At 41.4% G+C, this 19,232-nt stretch overlaps 1 protein-coding gene across 2 annotated transcripts; it reads right to left on the bottom strand.

Annotated features, from left to right (window-relative positions):
* Positions 1-797: 797 nt before the first annotated feature.
* Positions 798-19,023, bottom strand: traf7 (TNF receptor-associated factor 7). Of its 2 annotated transcripts, none has more exons than XM_031726015.2 (22): positions 18,881-19,023; positions 16,110-16,280; positions 15,883-15,934; positions 15,619-15,710; positions 15,305-15,421; positions 15,047-15,139; positions 14,437-14,470; positions 14,117-14,339; positions 13,873-14,007; positions 13,607-13,702; positions 13,392-13,513; positions 11,398-11,471; positions 11,227-11,275; positions 10,842-10,969; positions 10,588-10,670; positions 10,444-10,483; positions 10,194-10,310; positions 9,010-9,132; positions 4,433-4,552; positions 4,023-4,154; positions 2,910-3,029; positions 798-2,677 (listed from the first exon to the last, which is right to left on the bottom strand). In XM_031726015.2, the coding sequence occupies exons 2-22, from the start codon at positions 16,221-16,223 to the stop codon at positions 2,663-2,665; spliced, it is 2,079 nt and encodes a 692-aa protein (XP_031581875.1). In that variant the 5' UTR covers positions 16,224-16,280; positions 18,881-19,023; the 3' UTR covers positions 798-2,662. The 2 variants fall into 2 exon arrangements, with proteins under 2 accessions (XP_031581875.1, XP_031581876.1); XM_031726016.2 differs by having other exon boundaries at positions 15,619-15,707.
* Positions 19,024-19,232: the final 209 nt, after the last annotated feature.

The following is a 19,232-nucleotide window of genomic DNA, read 5'->3' as shown; positions in this document are numbered from 1 at the left end:
CAAGCCTCACAGCAGCCCCGGGAAGACGAAGGTTGAGAGCGAGTGCTATGGAGCTACACAGAAAAATGACAGACCTTTTTTTGGGGGGGTTGTGTATTTGAAAATTATTTTATTTTTGTTGTGTTTTTAGTGTTTTATTGCATGTTTTTTTTATTCCATATATGATTTGTCATCCATCTGGAAACATACACTGTCCAGCCCTCTTCCAACACCTGAAAAACCAGGAATTTAAGGCTTGTACAGGCAGAGCACAGTGAGAGTTTTACAGTTCATAGTTCAAATTAGCTATTCTAAATCCTTTATTCATGTACATTCTGATCCTTATTCAGTAAAAACTGTAAAATCTTTTATTTCATTTGTGTTTTGCTGTTATTAGTCCCTGATTACAGTAAAGCAAAACACCACATGTTGAAAGAAGTAGTCCTGAAAAAAGGTACATACTCTCAGCTGATTTTATGACACTTTTACAGCTAAAACTAAACAGGCAGCCTGCTTAACATTATAGGGGTTACACCCCTGCTGGTGAACACACTCATGCTCTTAGACCAAAGAGAAATGACCCCAAGGGAGACTGTGATATATGGCCAGTCTCCCTTTCTGCTCTAGTTACGACTCTGAACAATAACAAAAAGCGTTGCTGCGAAACACTGTAACAACAGTTTACATTAAACCCAAGTTTTTCATTTAATTTAGCAACAGAATGAAATAATATGATATGCAACTTTTTCCAAAAGGATTCCGATCATTTCCCCCTCAAGTCCTTTCGTGCTTTATTTCATCAAATAAACTAACGCTTCTCCAAGTGTACAACACTTTTATTGATCAACGACCAACTTAGGCTTACATGATTACAAGTATACAAGAAATCACTTAAAGTGTGACCAGTGAAGATGCTTCCTCTCTTCCCTTCCTCTGCCTCCCTCACCGAGGCTGCAGTCAAACAATTAAACACCCGTGAAACTCAGATTCAGTCTCTGAATCTCCCCGACTATCCTCACAGGAATATTTAAACCCTTTCGCTGTACTGTGAACCCAATATGGGTCCTTACACATCATTTAGGAAAGCACAGGCGCCTTCTCTGGAGTTTTCGTCGGGGTGGGAGTTAATGTTAATTGCAGTCAACTGTTTGTGTTACTCTGTGGTTCACTGTGGTCAGAGAGGAGGAGGGAGGGACATACAGAGGAGAGGAAAAGACATCATTACAGCTGTTCCTTATTTTTCATCCACACATATGGCACTCATTGAAACACTCATGTATAGACAATAACAGGCACGTGCATGCACGCAGGTCGTCCTTCTCGCTCCGCCCTGCAGGCCGGGGTGAGTCGTCCTATCTGTTATCTTACACGACTTTACAACCGTCAAGTTGCTCTCAATACATCTCCATCATGGCACAAATGTAAAACTAAATCTATAGATCTTTCTCTTAAAAGTCTTTGCTTCGTTAAAAAGTGTTTTTCGAAAGGCTGGTTTCACAACACTGGACTGGGTGACCACCAACGTCAAGCTTCAGCTGAAAGGGAGACGCTTTCTTCAATCTTGGACTGCTTAGAAATTGATTTATGATGCTACTCAGGCGAACACTGAGATCGGTTATCTGATGGAGTGTAAACGGAGCGTAAGCAGTAGAATCGTGTGCACTACCCGGTTCAGTTTTTACCTCGAGGTGCATCGCCGAGAAATCAGTGAAGCTAGTTTGAGGAGAAAAGTCGACATTTAAAAAAGGAAATATAAAAAATGTGCAGGTTGGATTAACAAAAGTGCTGACTGCTGTGGCCCTGAAACATCAACATGTGGCTCAGGTTTCAAAAAAAGAAGAAGGTGTCAGCCCAACATCTGGCAACAGTTAATGTGATTTATCAGCTCTGATTCTGTACATAATACTATATAATTCATAAATATATTATTTTTTATTGCACACAATGCCATAAACAAACATAATTTAACTTTATTAATTATAATTTCACTGTTTAACGGAAATAAACTGATATTTATTTAAGTATCAATTTACCTTTTTTATTTTTTATTTATTTTTTTTAAACAGGATTAAAACTCTTGAGACTGAGAATCTCTTGCAGTTATTTTGTTAGTTGGCACTTTGGACAAACAGCTGCAGGAAGATGTTTGCACATGTGGAGTGCTGTTCTTGTGGTTTGCTAACCAGGCAGAGGGTTTGTCAAAACTATTAAAATGAAACATTCGGAGTTGTGACACGCCGTGGATGCAAACCTTTGCCCAGAATAACGTCTTTTGCTCACTTACACAAGCTTAAATCATCGAGGACGTAGTAAACATACGGTATCTGCATGGTGTCTACCCAGGGTAGTGAAGCCAGCCTTTAAACTCATTTAAACAGTATGTGTTGGGTATCATGGGTGAAGTTCGTCTGCAGCAGGCAGGACCATCGACTGTGTGAAAAAAAAGCACAGCCGCAGGCCTCTCCACACCCTGCTCGGGTTAATGGAGTGCAGCATCCAGTCAGTCCAGTGTGGTGCAACCGTAAGGCAGCTTTGTCTTGCTGTGCCCTGTAATGCACAGGTGGATGAGGCCACTAAGGAGTGTGTAAATCACAATCAAAGAAATGCGTGCTGAGGCGGGGACTGCGTGGAAACGTTAACGGGAGGTGAAGTGGGCTGGACGCCTGTGGAGCCAACGGTTCGTTTAGCATGTCCACACCTGAGGGAGACGGGAAAAGACACAGTAAGACAGGAGACGCGCACAGGGATACATCGGCTTTCAGAATGACTAGAAAAAAGAAATATTTCTAATAATCTTATTTTGAAAACGCACAAGATGCTGGTAGAAGCAGAAAAAATGTGACACAGATGACATAAAGGGTAAAAAGGTGAACCGCTGATGCAGTGGGTGGGTTGAGCTCAGATTTAAGGGTGGGGGCGATCTGTCGTACCTTGACGGTGCTGTCGACAGCTCCGGAGAAGAGGCGCCCTCTGGAAACGGCGAGCGCTGTTACACTACCCTGGTGTCTCAGCAGAGTCTGGGTGCAGATCATGTTGTCCATGCTCCACACCTACAACACACAAACACAGCACTGCTGTCATGTTTGGCTGTGCACAGCGTGACTCGTAGGATGAGATGATGGGATGGTGTCGTCAGGGATTCCCAGGTCAGCGCTGAGTGAGGTGCAACCTGACGGCGTCAGATGGACCAAAGCATAACGTCCCAGAGGTGCTCTGTTGGATTTAGGTCAGGTGAGTGTGGGGGCCAGTCAGTGGTGTCAAGAACACCTGCCCACTAGTAAACCAACCACAGACGACTCAGATTAAATATATATAAATAAAAAGTCTATAACCCTACAACCATCTGCAATCTTATTTGATCCTGTTAATCAATGTTCTATACAGATCCTACAAAGATAAGTGTGCTTGTTATATGAAAAACAAAACTTAGTTTTCAGCTACACTCAGAGCACTGAAAATAGTTCCACTTTGATAAACCACAGTGCTTGTGAGTGTCACTTCCCTTTAACCAGCTAATAAAACATCAAGTAAGTTAGAAACTACTGACATCTACAATGTGAACTATCCCACTACAACCATGTCTGTCACAGGCCCGTCTCCCTTTATAACATCCTGTTTTCGCACCGGGCAATCTTGTTTCTTTCCTGTGAACTCACTCAGGCTCCGCCCATGCTGATCACAGCCTTGTATATATTTATTACATCGTTATTAACATCTTTGGGAAGAAAATAGTGTTTTTCTGAGTGGCAGCTGTTGCATCATATAGAGGGCATGGCTGACAGGGATGCTCTCAAGTTAGCTCATCAGCTGAGCGCAGTTGTGTCCATTACTTTCATTTGTTGACTTAAGCTAAACAAACGGATATGAGAGTGGGAGGAAAATATTTTACAAAATGTCAAACTATTCTTGTAATTCTGTGTAATGACACAAGGCACTAAAATGTTTTCCAGTGGAATGCATCCACCTCGAGACACACACACACACACACACACACACACACACACACACACACACACACACACACACACACACAGAGGACTCACCCTGAGGGAGCGGTCATAGGAAGCGCTGAACACTTTGGTCTGGTCGGGGGTGGAGATGACGGCCAGAGCGTAAACTGTCCCCACATGACCTGTCAGGGTCCGCACCTGCTCTTTAGACTCAATATCCCACACCTGGGGAGGACACACAAACATCACCATTACCACCATCCTTCCTCTTACATCATCATTACAGACACACACAGAAAGCAGCTTTGTAGCAATTTCCCCAGCTGGACTGCTTCAGGTCATATCAGATGGACTTGCTACAGTCTTTGTGATTGTAATCTGAACATTCACAGAAAAACCTATGCAACTATGAGATCAGTGTGTCCAACAGAATCAGTGACACAGGCTTGGCCACTGCCAAGAACGACAGAGGAAATGAAAGAGGAAATAAAACTGTTTCTTACGTGGATGAGGTTTTCATAGGTGCCACAGACGATGTGGTGGTTGGTGACAGCAATGGAGTAGACGCTGCCCCCACTGGTCTGCAGGACATGAACACACTCCAGAGAACGGATGTCCCAAATCTGACACACAGAGACAGAAAAGGGGAAGCAGTTCATTTCAGAAAAAAGAAAAAGGGAGCGTGAGGGAATGTCCTTGACACCAGGGGAATGAACACAGCGCGCATACACGCACGCTCGGTTATCAGCAGTGGAAAAAGTGAGTTACTCAGCAGCTGGAAGCCATCAATTTTCATCCCCATTGAATCACACAGTTTAACTGGCCAATTACAACACAGCACTGAAAACATTTAGGAAGCTGTAACCACAGTAATTCATAGATGACTCTGATCATTCATAAGTTGTGAAAAACATGAAGTTTGTGTGGGTTGTGTAGTCAATGAGTCATGTTCACAGCGTACAGCACAACATGACTGACAGGAGAGCACAGGAACATCCAGGAGTTATTCTGAATCCTCTATTTAAACTTGCTTTCAGTGATTTCCTAAGAGTACAGTTAACTAAGCATTACCAAAACACTGTTGTATAATCACTTTATAAACATCTGGCTAACAGGAAACATGATCTGGCTACCTCCTGAATACTGCACTCATTCTCCCATCACCTCTGATTTGATCTCCACTCGTCCTCCTTGTGGAAACATGCTGTTTTTATGCCATTAGAGGCCAATTCTTTCCCCCCCCCTTTGCCTGTTATAGATTTAGATGTTTTCAAAAGCTCTCAAATAAAATGAAGAGAAATATAGTAAAAACATGCGGATAGATGACGAGAACTGTAGAAAACAACTCTGAAATATCACTTCAAGCCAAACCTTTCCCACCACGTCGAGTCACTTTAACTTTTGTTATTGCTATGTAAAAATAATCATGAATGCAGCTTTTTTCCAACATGAATCTGCCTCAATGCTCCACAGGGTCAGAGTAAACCTTTACCCATTACAGACTCATAAATGTCTTCAATGTTACGCTTCTAGAGACTTATTAACTCCAAATACAATATTCAATAATGATTCCACCTAGAAGCATGAATGGATTTTGGTGAAAGAAATGCCAAATGAATACAATGTGAGCATAACATCAAAGAGCTGAGCAAGGGTTGAGTTTTTAAACCGGATAACTCATTTTTGTTGAACTGATTTCACTGCAGTTAATAAGGAGAGGGTGGCATTGTGATGCCACACAAAAAGTCCTTTTTGTCTCAGTATTTTCATACTGTCCCAAAAAAATAATACCACCGAATGATTCTACTTAAACTATATCTTGTTTCTGATCTGATCTTCTGATATCCAGGGATCAAACAGACCTTTGGGAACTTTGTAACCAGTCTGTGTCAAATGTATGAAACTGCCAAAATATTTAAAAGCTTAACCGTCACCAAATACTGCCAACATTTGTCAGAACAGTTTCTGTGGCAAACATTTTCTAAATGGCTCCTCCAGTTAAAGTGATGGCTAGAGACCAACTGCTCTGCTCACAGGCGTCACATAACGGAGCGCTGGCTACTTCATCTCTGCTTTCATCTCTCTTCCCTCATCCATCGTTCTTCCACAGACACAGTCCTTCGTTCCTACAACCAGTCCCTCTCGCTTTGCTCTCTGTTCTCTCTTCAACGTCCCTGAGGTAGTCATTAGTGGCCAACTGCAGCAAGACAGTGAGACGCGAGCATACACAAACACACAACATGAAACAAGCCCAGACAGACACACACACAAACAGGCATTCCAAGTACTTTGAACAGTGAGGAAGTGAAAGAAGCAGACGCACAAACTTTTGTCAGTGAGAACATAACCGAGAGGATATACTCATGGATGCAGCTGTAACTGCACACGGGGGTTCAGTACTCTCACCAACACCCAGAGATGACAGAAAACAGAGCTGGAGACCTTGACCTAGCTCAACACACTAGCAGCAGCGCCTGCATTTAAACCGAAATGTATTTTTGGCTGTTCGTCCAGCTCTGCGTGTCCATCTTCCTCCGGATGTTTTTTTATTTTTACACATTGGCTCCAAATTATCAACCACCACCTTCCAAATCCCACTCAAATCTGTCCCTGCCAAACCTCTCCGCTCTGCCACATCTCACGACCAAACTAAGAACATTTTGGATTACAACACGAAAAACAACCTGTGCCTAGAATAAGCATGCAGTAAGCTCTGATCTCCTACCTGTTGTTGCTATGTCAAACTTGCCATTTTAGCACAACACACGTGTGCAAAGTGTAACAGCAACAGATTCAGTGCTGAAAATTCTGGAAAACAGACTTTACTGCAGGAAAAGTTGCTGTTGTTGTTGTTGTGATGCCACTAGCAGATTTCTACCAGCAAGCTATTGGTAACACTGTATAAAATTAGCTTCAGCTGACATTTTCAAGTTGACACGTTTTCTTTTAATACACTCTGAAATGTAAATTACTGATAAAACAGTGGAATTTATAAAGCTACAGCATTCAATTCATCTTAAATAGTTTGAAGGTTTTCTGCAGAGAGATGAGGATGAATAATAACCAGTGACTCTGGTAAAACATCACTGTTAGCCATTCTAGGCACTCAAATGTAAACTTTCACAGCATTAAATAAAAAAAACCACAGCTGCTAGCATAACCTGTAACCTGGAATAATATTACACTAAGTTAATGATGTGGGCGATAGGTTTAAACAGATAAACACACCATTTAATTTTTCTAGTTTATTTTTTTAATTGTAAAGGAAAAAAAACAAAAACAAAACATCACCACCCCACACAAAAAAAAAAAAAAACATAAAACATAAAATATAAAAAAATATATAAAAAAATATATAGTACTAAGAAATATTAAGACCAGCTGCTGTGAAAACAACAAATATTTTAGGAATCTGTCAAAAACTGTAAAAATTTAAGCAAAAAATGAAATAAAATTATTTATTAGACAAATGACAACCTGAATTCATGTTTTATACCTAAATTTAACAAACACACTGGACGCAGCTCCTGGTATCAATAGAATCAGGGCGTCCAAATTCTATGGGATCTTCAGAGAGGCGCATTCGCCACATCTGGAGGGGCTGAGGTTGTGCTGGGAGAAGGATCTGAGAATTCAGATTTCAGAGGATTGTTGGAAGAAGCTGGTTTCATCGTGGTATGATTGCTCACGCGAAGCACAATCTCAGCTTATCCAATTCAAGTTACTCCACAGAAATAACTGGACCCCCAGTAAGCTAGTCAGGCTGAATCTTGCTGACAATTACACCTGCTGGAAATGTCAGAAAGAAGCTGGGACAAATGACCATTTGTGGGACGGGATTATTAACCTTTTGAATGGTCTTTTTTATCTTAACCTTTCTAAGTCTCCAGCTTTGTGTGTCCTGGATCTGTTACCTGACAGCATTATTCTCACTGGAAGACGGAGGCTATGGGTGTATTTGGCTTTCATGACAGGTTGCAGGATAATACTGAGGCACTGGAAGTCATCTAACCCCTGTTTTTTCAAGGAATGGACTGAACTAATGTCCAAAATGGCATTATATGAACGGGTTACATACACAGTTAAGAGGAGAGAAGAAAATTTTAGGTCTGGGGTCCCTTTTTGCTGTACATAGACAATATGTCTTTTAGATAATGTGGTAAGTTGTTGTTGTTTTTTTCTTTTTCTTTGACAGATAGCAGAAGAAAGAAAATGTTTAATATAGCCAGTGGTCAAGGTCGTCTTTAGTTCCTAGGCACCTGTGTGTTTTGCCTCTTTGTTTTTGTTTTTTGTTGTTGTTTCCCAGTAGGTGATTTCGTATTTGTTCCTTCTGGGTTTATTTTTCTTTTCTTTCCGTTTTTTTTCCTTGCTATTGTGCATTTCAGTTTGGTTTGTTTTTTGCAAATAAGCAAAGGACAGAGAGCTGACAATATTATTATCCCTGTAGTTTATGTTTGTATGGTTCTGTCTATCTAAAATGTGAATACAACAAACAAACACACACTGACACTGGACTTCTCTGAGAAGTCAGAAATGAATCAGGCACAACATTCAACATCAAAAACTATTTTTTCTGTTCAGGAGTTCATGTAAATAACTGTAATTTGGCATCTTAGCCAAAACAAAGTAATGCATGTTAATGATTTTCAATTGTTTTATTTGTGAATTAATGGATAACAACAATAATTATATTAAAAATATATTAATTATTTGTGAATATATCATTTTGATTAAAGAATGATTTTGCTGGTTGAACAAACGTCACAGACAAATAAAAAACGATTTTATTTATTGCCATTACTGTTTTGGGCAGCTGTGAAATAAACCTCACATTGTTTTGTGGTCGAATAAATTTGTTTGTACGTATCAAATTTAAACAAGGAAAACTTAGAGACAGTCTTGATGTTTAACATAACAGCACAAAGGAATCCAGATCCAGAAATCCTTCTGGCTCCAAGGACTCAGTTTGTGCATAAAGTGGAGGGAATTTTGCAGTCTCTGCTTTTTTAATTTTGTTTGAATCATTTATAGCTGCAGAGTTATGATTGGACATAAGTAGGTAAAACAGGCCACATCTTACCTTGATGGTCTGATATGAGCCGCTGTACAGGTGGTTCTGGGAGGCCACCAGCGCTCGAACCCAGTGATTCAGTCCTGTCAGCTCCTTCTTTAGCTTCAGCTCCGTACCCACGATGTCCCAAACCTACACACATGCACATGAGAAGAAAATTCACTGAACTAACGGAAGAGGAAAAAAGTACTGGATTCAAAGATTCAAAGATAAAGTCAATAAAATTATAAAAATACCTGACGGTGAAAAAATATTAAACGTCTGGTAAAACATTTGTTTACCAGAGTAAAACATGGAAATTTTAAATACTCGACTCATTTTCAGCTTCACCTTCATCAACATACCACAAAAAGCTAGATTCTCACACTCACACACGGAAACAGCTGAGCTGGGGCAGATACAACGACTCGAAACACAGCAGCAAGTTCACTTCTGAGAGGCTCAAAACACAAATAAAACCCCCCAAAATGAAGGTTTTAGACTTAAAATCAAATCAGATTGAACTCTTTTGGCATGACCTTAAACAGGAGTTCATGCTGGAAATCCCCCCAACGTGGCTGAACTAAAACAATTCTGCAAAGAAGAGTGGGTCAAAACTCCTCCGCAGTCATATGAAGACAAATATCACAAACGCGAGATTGTCACAACCAGTTAATAAATTTAGAAGAGAAATGACTTTTTCACATTGTCCCAGGCAGTTTGTATAACTTTGTTTCGTTTAATAAATGAATTCTTCTTTTAAAAACTGCATTTTTTTATTTACTCTGGTCAACTTTTTCTAAAGCTAAAAACCATCTGATGATCTGAAACATGTTTAAAAACAAAACAAAACAAGAAATCAGAAAATCCATTTAAACAGCACTGCAGAGGTCAAAACATTCAAGTGTAATATGTCACTGAACTGATGTTGAGAAATACTGAGTGAAGGGGGCTGGAGTGGGGGGAGGGAAAGCCTCAAGTAAGGAAAGTCCCTTGTGTGGGAGCACTGACATCACAGACATACAGCACCAATTCATCCTCTTCTTCTCTGTCACTAAAGGCTACAGTCCAAGTAGATTTATTTTTTCACATTTTCATTTTCTTTACAGATGTCAGCTGTGCAGGGTTTAGGCAAATCCATCTACTTTTACAGATTTCAAAACCATAAAATAATCCAACATACACTGTGTGAAATATGCTGCACATAACAGTACCTTGATGGCCTTGAGGGAGCCGCTGAACAACATGTTGTGGGAGGAGACCAGTGTGCATACAGGGTTGTCATGGGCACGGATAGTATTGACTTTCTGGAGCGTCTGAATGTCCCACACCTACGCAAGATGCACAGTTGGAGGGAAAATGCATGACACAAATAAATGGAGCTTCTAGAGATATGAAAACATTCCATCGTGAAATTTTATAAGCTTGGTCCTAAAAGAGGGAGGACGCAGATATGTTACTTACAATGATGGTGCAATCTGCAGAGCCACTGTATAGCCTGTTACTATGGAGAGGAAAAAATACAACTGAGTCATCCTCTGAGATTCCTGCAGCTGATAGAAATCTAATGATTACAACATGTGTGTTTGCATGTATGAATTATGTTACCCTTGGATACACAGAGCCAGCACGATGCCATCATGACCCTCCAGGGTTTTCTGACATTTGTAGGTGGTGCAGGTGTCCCACACCTTAGAGGAAGAGAAGCCATCACTTAGTATTTCTATGTATAACAACAACTATACAATTCCAAATTTCTACAAAACAGGGTTGTGTGTGGAAGTTGTCTGAATCTCTTTGGAAATAGGAGCGAGCAGGCAAAAATAGCACGTGTACAATAAATAAATGACTGTAGCCGTTACCTTAATTGTCTTATCAGAAGAGCCAGAGAAGAGCAGGTCTCCAGTGGAGTAGACACAGAGACACCAGACGGGACCCTGGTGGCCCACAAATGTCCCCTTACACTTGAAGATCTGCTGGGGGTCGTATGCTACACACAGGCAGAAAGACGGCATAGACTGGATTTGTATTTTTCATTGGAGAAACACAGTGTGAGGAAAATAACTGAAACAAGAGGTTAAAAACAGGACTGAGGTGGATAAAGAAAAGGGAAATGGAAAAGCGTGAGTCGGGGGAGGAGGGAAATCCTGAGAGCTGGCAGGGCTACAACTTGAATTTCAGGTTAAAGCTTTCACAGATTTTCACCCAATGCTGAGAGGGGAAGAGTAAAGGCAAACAGACACTTACAGCCCAGGATTCCCATGTTGAGCCTGGCGTTGATGTGGGACAACTCATCCTGTAGGGACAAAGTAAGTATTTGTGTAATATTTCAAAACCAAGGCTTATTAGTCACATAAACTCCAGTTCAATCATTCTGGCCACACACACACACACACGCACACACACACACACACTTACGTTAAGCATAGAGGCATCTCTACGAAACTCCATCAGGTCTTCGCTGAGCTTGCTCTGGTTCTCATCCAGCACATCTGAAACACACGCAGACACACAAGGTCTTTAAGACGATGAGATAAACTTTAAAAAGCACAGCTAAAAGTTTACTATAATTATTAATTATGGATTGGTGCTGCAGCTGCAGTGATGTGGACACTGTACCGATCTGTTGTGGTGAAGAGGGAGCTGAGTGTAAAAGCGGTCGATCTACGTCCCTACCCTCAGCTATGGTCACGAGCTGTGGGTAGTGACTGAAAGAACAAGATCGCAGATACAAGCGGCAGAAATGGGCTTCTTCCGAAGGGTGGCTGGCCTCTCCCTCAGAGATAGGGCGAGAGGTTCAGCCATCCGGGAGGGAATCAGAGTAGAGCTGCTGCTCCTCCACATCGAAAGGAGCCAGTTGAGGTGGTTCGGGCATCTGACAAGGATGCCTCCTGGGCGCCTCCTGGGTGAGGTGTTCCATGCATGTCCCACTGGGAGGAGGCCCAGGACACGCTGGAGAGATATCTGGGCTGGCCTGGGAACGCCTTGGTGTTCCCCCAGACAAGCTGGAGGAGGTGGCTGGGGAGAGGGAGGTCTGGGCTTCTCTGCTTGGGCTGCTGCCCCCGCGAACCAACCCCGGATAAGCGGAAGAAGATGGATGGATGGATGGATATTAATTACCCAGGTTATGTGTCTCTTTTTATTTTAAGTCTGTGCTGCATTTTGCAAATCATAAAGTGCTACTTTCTTATATAGTTTCTCCATTACAGAGCATAGCATAAGGCAGCATTTGAGAGGGTCTTCTACTAGCTCCTAAAGGAGCAGTTACCTGTAGCAGCACGCCTACTGATTTAGTAGTTTTTAAATCTGTAGCCTTCAACCCTACCCACATCGAGTTAAGAGACAACACACACAGGGAGATGCACGTGATGCAGATTCTTAAAAGGCTCCAATTTTAACTCACACATGGCTGACACTCCATCATATCCAAGATCCAAGGGGTATGGGGATGCTATTCCCCATACCCCCCTTTCCTTTCCGGCCCAAAAACAACCCTGATATACACTGCACTTCTTCTGTCAGCAAGCTCCAAACTACAGCTGTTAATGGTTTGCTGTTATACATTGCAAGTGGTGGATGTTTATATTTATACAAACATCTTGGGGACACTGACCCATGATGGTGCAATGAATCGCCACTGGCAGCCATTACAAAGAAAGAAAGTAAACATCATTGGAGACGAGCTAAGACAGCTTGCTTCAGACGGAGGATGAACTAAGATGCTGCACACATGTATGGTATAAGATGAATACGAATTATTTTGAACTCCTACAAAAGCTCCAGTAAGACGAGCTCAAGAACAAAAAGATAGAACTAAAAATAATCGTAACAGGTCCATGCGACTTTGGAAACTGGCCTGACCAAAATAAAACTATTTACCAACAACTATAGTTCCACTTAAAGCCTTATTAGTAAATAAACTTTACTAAGTTGGAACTTCCCTTCAGACTGTGAAACATGCAGAGGAAGTATGAGCCAATATCTTCTTACTGAATCAAATTTGATCGCTCCCAGAGTCGATTACAACAAACCGCACTTCTTGGTATTCAGACATGTTGTGATGAAAATATATTGAATACTAAAATAAGCTGAAGTGTGAAGACATGTCTGATCTATTCATGATATTAGTCTGAGAGTCTGCATGACTGTCTTTCACATACCCTCCTTTGCTTAATACTTCTGCAAAGTGAACTATTTAAAACACATTCTTTATATAAACTGTATAACTGAGGTACCATAGCACCTGTTTCATGACAGCTGCCTATACAGCATCACTGAGCCACATACAAACAGCCCACCTGTTCACTGAAGCTCAACTACATCTTGATCTAAGCATATAAATATGCAAATGATGTTGCTGAATGTTAGAAAAAGAGAACTGATTCTTAGTTCTGCTTTTCTGTGCATCTCACCAAATTTAAGCTCCAGGTTTTTCTCTAGCTGATCCAACTTCTCAGATAATTTCCCCAACATGGAGCGTAGGAAAGCGATGTCTTGGTCCTTCTGAGCCAGAGTGAGCTGCATCTCATGGAATCTAAGCAGTCAAAAGTCAGAAGTCACATTAGGACCGATGGAGAGGTTAACAGAAACGGTTCAGCACAACAAAAGTCTGGATATCTGAGCTCACCTGTCATCAGTTTGCTGCAGAAACTCCTTGAGGCCCTCAAATTTACAGACCTCCAGGTGTGTTTCATATGTGTCCTGGTTGCCTATGAATGTGCAGCTGTTGGCAAGGAGACAAGATGCAGATTATAACAGAGCAAATATGAATACAGTAAAGTAACAGTGCCAATGGAAAAAGCAAGAAATAATTTCATAGAATGAACAAAATATGCTGGATAAGAAATGGAGAAAGTTGAAAATAAGACATCAAAGCACTGTTTTTAGGATTACCCATATTTGGAGTGTGGACATTTGATGTGTTCACATTCTTTGAGGTGAGCCTCCAGGTTCATGGTGAGCAACGGCGGGCAGGAGGGGTTGTTGGGACATCGCACGGGCCTGTAGTCACAGCTGGCCTCATGTTCTCTGCAAACAGAGATGTTGGGGTGATGAAAGCAGAAAATGTTTCTTAACAGGATACAAATAGACTATACAGCTCTTCGTTTCACTTTAGATTTCAGAAATGTTTCCTTACTTGCGTGTAGATAGTTTGATTGTGAACGGGCAGCCCAGCGGGTCCACCTCGTAGGCTCCAGGTTTCCCGGCCACTGAGGTGTTGGAGGCTGTGGCGCCGGCCGCGCTGCTGCCTACAGCCCTGCAGCCGTATTTACAGTGGATGAAGAGCTCTCCAATCTGCTCGGCTACTGCGATGTTGTTCACCACAACCGTTAACTTAGCTGCATCCACAGGGCACTTATCTGCAAGGAGCACAAATATTAATTAGGTAGGGTTAAAATCGAGTAAACTTCAAAAATGTACTGCAATAAATGTCTGTTACACATTTTTTAGGGTTACCTGAAGTCAAGGCACATCGTCTGCAGAAAGTGTGCTGCAGAAAGAGGAACTTAGAGTTAGTTTAGTTTTATTGTGGTTTAAAACATCTGGATATTTGGTGAGCCCTGCCCGTCACAGATGCATCTAATAATGAGTGGCAGATTTTCTGATTTACTGCACTTAGCCACCAGGGATTTACATTCACTTCTACTAGTGCATTTAAAATAACCTAGAATATTGTGGAAATGCGTTTGGTTTTTTTAGTACTTCATTAAAAAGGGTAAATATCCACATAGTCTTTTTATTCCAATTCACATTTTTCAAAAATCCAGTAACTCAGGCACTGGATGTGCCCTGTATGATCCCCTTTCTCAAACAGTCCTTTGTCATCACTATTTTATTTATTTATTTGACAGCTGGATATCAACAGCATGTCAGTTTTAGCACTTTTTCAGAGTCACAATCAAACGTAAGCTTTAGAGGAAACCGAGCACAACTGTGATGAAATTCGTTGGAGGTTTTTACAAGCTGTTGGACAAACTATGAAAAAAAAAAAAAAAAATGGGAAAAACTTTCAAAGCACAGGCAGATGGACAGAAAGAAAAAGATTACAAGTTAAAAGAAGACTCACCCCACACGTGGTGATGACGGGGTCCTTGAAGACGTTGCAACACAGCTGGCAGCAAAGTTTGACTGAAGGCTGCTCGGCAAAGACCTGCGGCTCCTGCTCACACACATAAACTTGTGTTAATTTACTCAGACTGTGTGCGACTTCAACTCCAAAACTGTGCTGTCTGTCTGTCTGTGTACATCTCTAAATGTACTGCAAGGCATCTGTTTATATTTGCTTCCATATATGTAGAATAAATATAAGTGCCGGCTGCCATACCGTGTCCTCCTCCTCTTCGTGCAGAGAGAAAGTGGAGCGCAAGGACATGTTGGACTCGGAATGGAGAGATCGGACTGAGATAGCCGAATCTGACCTCCGAGGAGTACCGATGGGAGGCTGAGGAAGGGAAAAGAAGCAGCGGGTAAGAAGAGGTCATCATAAACAAATCCCACACTAACAGTATCACAGCAAATCCTCATGCGTGCAAATATGAAAAAGATGCAGAGCATGAAAACATTTTATGTTTTAGTCCAATAAATGATCACTTTGACTAGGTTTTTATGAACTGGATGTTGAGTTGGATGCGTGCTCACCATTCCATCGTCATCATCACGGGGGGAGTAGGTCAGAGTACTTGAGGAGGAAGGAGTCCGTCTGTGTTGCTTGTAAGTGCTGGAACCTTCTGCTGAAAAAAGAAAGGGAATACTCAGAGGATAGAACACTATAATAAAACAAGCGCTTTGGGTGCCTTGAAAAGCGCTATATAAATCCAATCCATTATTAGTATTATTATTATAAAACAAAAGAACTTCAGTGACATCAAGCAAACAGGCAGTGGTGTGGTAATTATGTGTCACCTTTAGCTCCAGCAGCTGAGAAAGTTGGAGCGAATGAGGCCTCCATCCTGCTCTGCAGTGAAGAAAGATGCACAGATGGAATAGCTCAGAGTCAAAGTTTCAGTATATTATAAATTAAAACAAAAGCTGTGATGGGAATACATTGCATCTCATAAGTACAATGAGTAATAGTGTACAATGAATAATAATCCCGTTACATGATTCAAATTTCTGCAATAGTCTCTCACCCCGTTGCCAGAGTCTGCTGAGGGGCTGGAGGGGCTGCTGGGGATGGTTGCTGTGCTAGCTATCGCTGCTCCTCCGGAGTATCGGTTGTAACGAGGAGTCTTACCACTGCTCATAACCCAAAGCACTCAGAATATGTGAGGAAAGACTAGCAGCTAGCTGGACTGCTAGGCCTAGGAAGAGGTAAAAGGACAAGGAGGGTATTAGCGTGACACATACTGTAAAAACGATATCAGGTGGTATGGTTATTTCCCTCCGACCAGCACTACAGAAGTCTGAGTAAAAAGAGCTTAAGCACGTAATGCTTGCTTTAAGTTAGAGTTGTGTTTTAACACAGGAAAAAAAATTAAAAATAAAAGCCACACGCCCACAGTTGGCTCGAGGAATGCCAGCAACTGCCAGAAGCTACAGCACAGCTTTAATCTACATGAGAGGCAACGCAGTGAAAAAGAAACGAAACAGTGGAGTTACTGTTGTTAAGGAGATGTTTGACCTACTTGACTGGCCTCAAGCACAACAACAAAATCAAACATAATTATTTCAATTCACGGAAAAGATGACGTTTATGAAGAAGTTTTATGTTTTAGTCTATTGAATCCGAATATCCAGAAAACCCAGAGCACGAATCCAGCAATAACAGGAAGTTCAAAGTTCAGTCATTCATTAATTAACTGGTTAAATTAAAAACAAAAACTCTAAAGTTCTAATGTTTCCTTTCTGTTAGTACTGTGTCGTTTGTCTCATTCACAAATATACACACAAAAAACTCCTCAGGTACCCCCAGACTGAAATCTGAGGCCCAACTGATCTTACTGAGAGGATACAAAGTAATGTGAAATTTTTTTAATGTCATTACAGGATTTCCTATCTTTCTGTGAACAAACCCTGGCCTCTTGCTGCTTTACAAGAAAGCTTTTCAGTTTTGGTTCGAGCACAACTGAAGTAACAACATGGACTACTGAGAATAGAAATATTATTATTTAGTTACTGAACTGACAACAAATTAAGAAATTCAGACTGTTTTGATTTGTCTAATGCCTAAACAGAAAATGTTCTGAGTCAGTGCATTAAATGTTTGTAGTTTTTGTAGGCAAAAGACGACATCTAAAGACTGATTTTCAGACCATTAAAAAATTAATGACTCATTAAAAAAGTAGATGTCAGCTTGCAGTGGACTTATGCTTATTTTCATTTCCCCCCCCCTTCTTTTGACACACCTTTCTACTGATTGTGCTTTGTGGCTGAGATGACCATATTAGGAAATTTGCTCCAATGACATCATACAGAGCCAAGAGTAGGAAAAAAACTCAAGCCGGAGCTTTTGTTTCCCAAGGATTTCTTGCATATATCCTATCCATATTTCAAAGGAGCATCCAATTTTGTAATTATTTATATCTTATTTTTTTGGCCACAGCAGATTATCTTTCTCCAGCTCACTATATCCCTAGCAACCTCCTCTGTCACATCAACCCTCTCCGTGTCCTTCTCGTGACATCCATGAACCTGCTCTGAAGCCTCCTTGTTATGCTTCCAACTGGCAGCTCAATCTTGATTATCATATTCCCAATATATCCACTATCCCTCCTCTTCACATGTCCAAACCATCTCAGCCTTGCCTTACTAACTTAATCTCCAAACTGCTAACCTAAGCTGCCACTCTGATACAATCATTTCTAATCCTGTCCATCCTGCTCACTCCCAATAAAAATCCAAACATCTTCAATTTTGCCACCTTCAGCCCAGACTCCTGTCTTTTGTCAGTCCCACCATCTCCAAACCAGCCTTCACAGCAGCTCTCTCTACCATATTGTAAACCTTACCTTCCACTCTTGCTATTATTGCTGTCTTACATATGAAGACAGAAAAAAATAAGGTAAAACATAAAAGGTTGTGTTTATTGACAAAGTGAAATAATTATAAGTCTCTTAACTGGGAGAGTAAAGCTGCATCAGCCAGCAGCAGATCAGCAGAGGAAGTTTAAAATTCTACATTCTACTTTCTATAGAAAGTACACATGCAGATAGTTAGCAAACAATAGCAAATCTCTGATCCTTCTACCTTGTTAAAAGTAGTGCTCCTCCAAAGATATACACAGAGTCCAATTTATTCGTGTGCTAAACTTGTGAAAAAGTGCTCAACATCTGCAAACCGTCAAACCAAGGGGAGGAGTGAGGGAGGCATAGAGAGAGGGAGCAAAACAAGCACAATGGGGAGAGGGGGACGAGACAGCCAAAAAAACCAGTGACCCGGACAACTAGCTAATGATGCAAACGGAAAGGTATGCGGTCCGTGGGCTGCAGAGTCTGCCAGTGAACCTATTCAGGAGCTGTACTCGCTGTCATAAGCCCGGAGATTCCCGTAAAAAAAAGGGGGGGCGGAACACGAACACACACACACACACACACACACACACACACACACACACACAAAACGGAACAAAGTTAAAGACAGCTAGCTGGCTAAATGCTTAAACGCGAAATATATAAGCGAATAGGCGTAAAGCGCGAGTTTCCTACTATAAAAGAAAACTGTCTACAACCGTGTCTGCCTGCAGTCATGTTGTCAACAACCATGTAAACCGCGACAATTGCTAAGCTTAAGTATCTTCTTTGCTAGCTTAACTTAGCTTATGTTACATTTTCATTAGCAATCACTGCGACTAACAGTCTGTGGCAAAAAAAACTAAAAACAACGGTCGAACAATCCGCGCTATTTTGTATTTAGCAAGAAAATTATTACAAAAAAGTCGTTTTGGCTTAGTTTGTAGACTTACCATTATATCTGTTTAACAACAGCGCAGCTCCAATTCTCTAGACGAATTCTGAAATCTTCCTCTTTGCCTCACATACACACGGCTCAAGATACCGCAGTGTGTTCTGGGACATGTAGTCGAACTCGTACCGCGTTCTCTTCACCAGTATACTTTTCTCCGCTGTTAGACTATACCACCCACAATGCACCTCGCGCACCTGCCATTGGACTTGGTGCTGTCAGTAAAATTCCGCAAACCAACTGGGAAGTGCGTTATTCCCAAATATATCCACAGTCTGACGGGTTCAGCCTCGTATTGGTTCCTGACCGACACGGACACGGAGCGGCCACCATCACGTTATACGTGCAGGGCA

This window comes from Oreochromis aureus, linkage group 4, assembly GCF_013358895.1.
Source record: "Oreochromis aureus strain Israel breed Guangdong linkage group 4, ZZ_aureus, whole genome shotgun sequence".
Taxonomy (NCBI): domain Eukaryota; kingdom Metazoa; phylum Chordata; class Actinopteri; order Cichliformes; family Cichlidae; genus Oreochromis; species Oreochromis aureus.
This window is presented reverse-complemented; position numbering and strand designations above follow the sequence as displayed.

What these genes read in the sequence shown, in the direction of transcription:
- traf7 (XM_031726015.2), bottom strand. Translation starts at nt 16,223, where the DNA reads ATGAGCAGTGGTAAGACTCCTCGTTACAACCGATACTCCGGAGGAGCA. An exon ending in GCTCCCTCAAGGCCATCAAG is followed by an intron (nt 9,133 to 10,193) that starts GTACTGTTATGT and finishes GCATGTGTGTAG; the next exon opens with GTTTGGGACATCGTGGGTAC. An exon ending in CCTATGACCGCTCCCTCAGG is followed by an intron (nt 3,030 to 4,022) that starts GTGAGTCCTCTG and finishes TGTGTGTTGTAG; the next exon opens with GTGTGGAGCATGGACAACAT.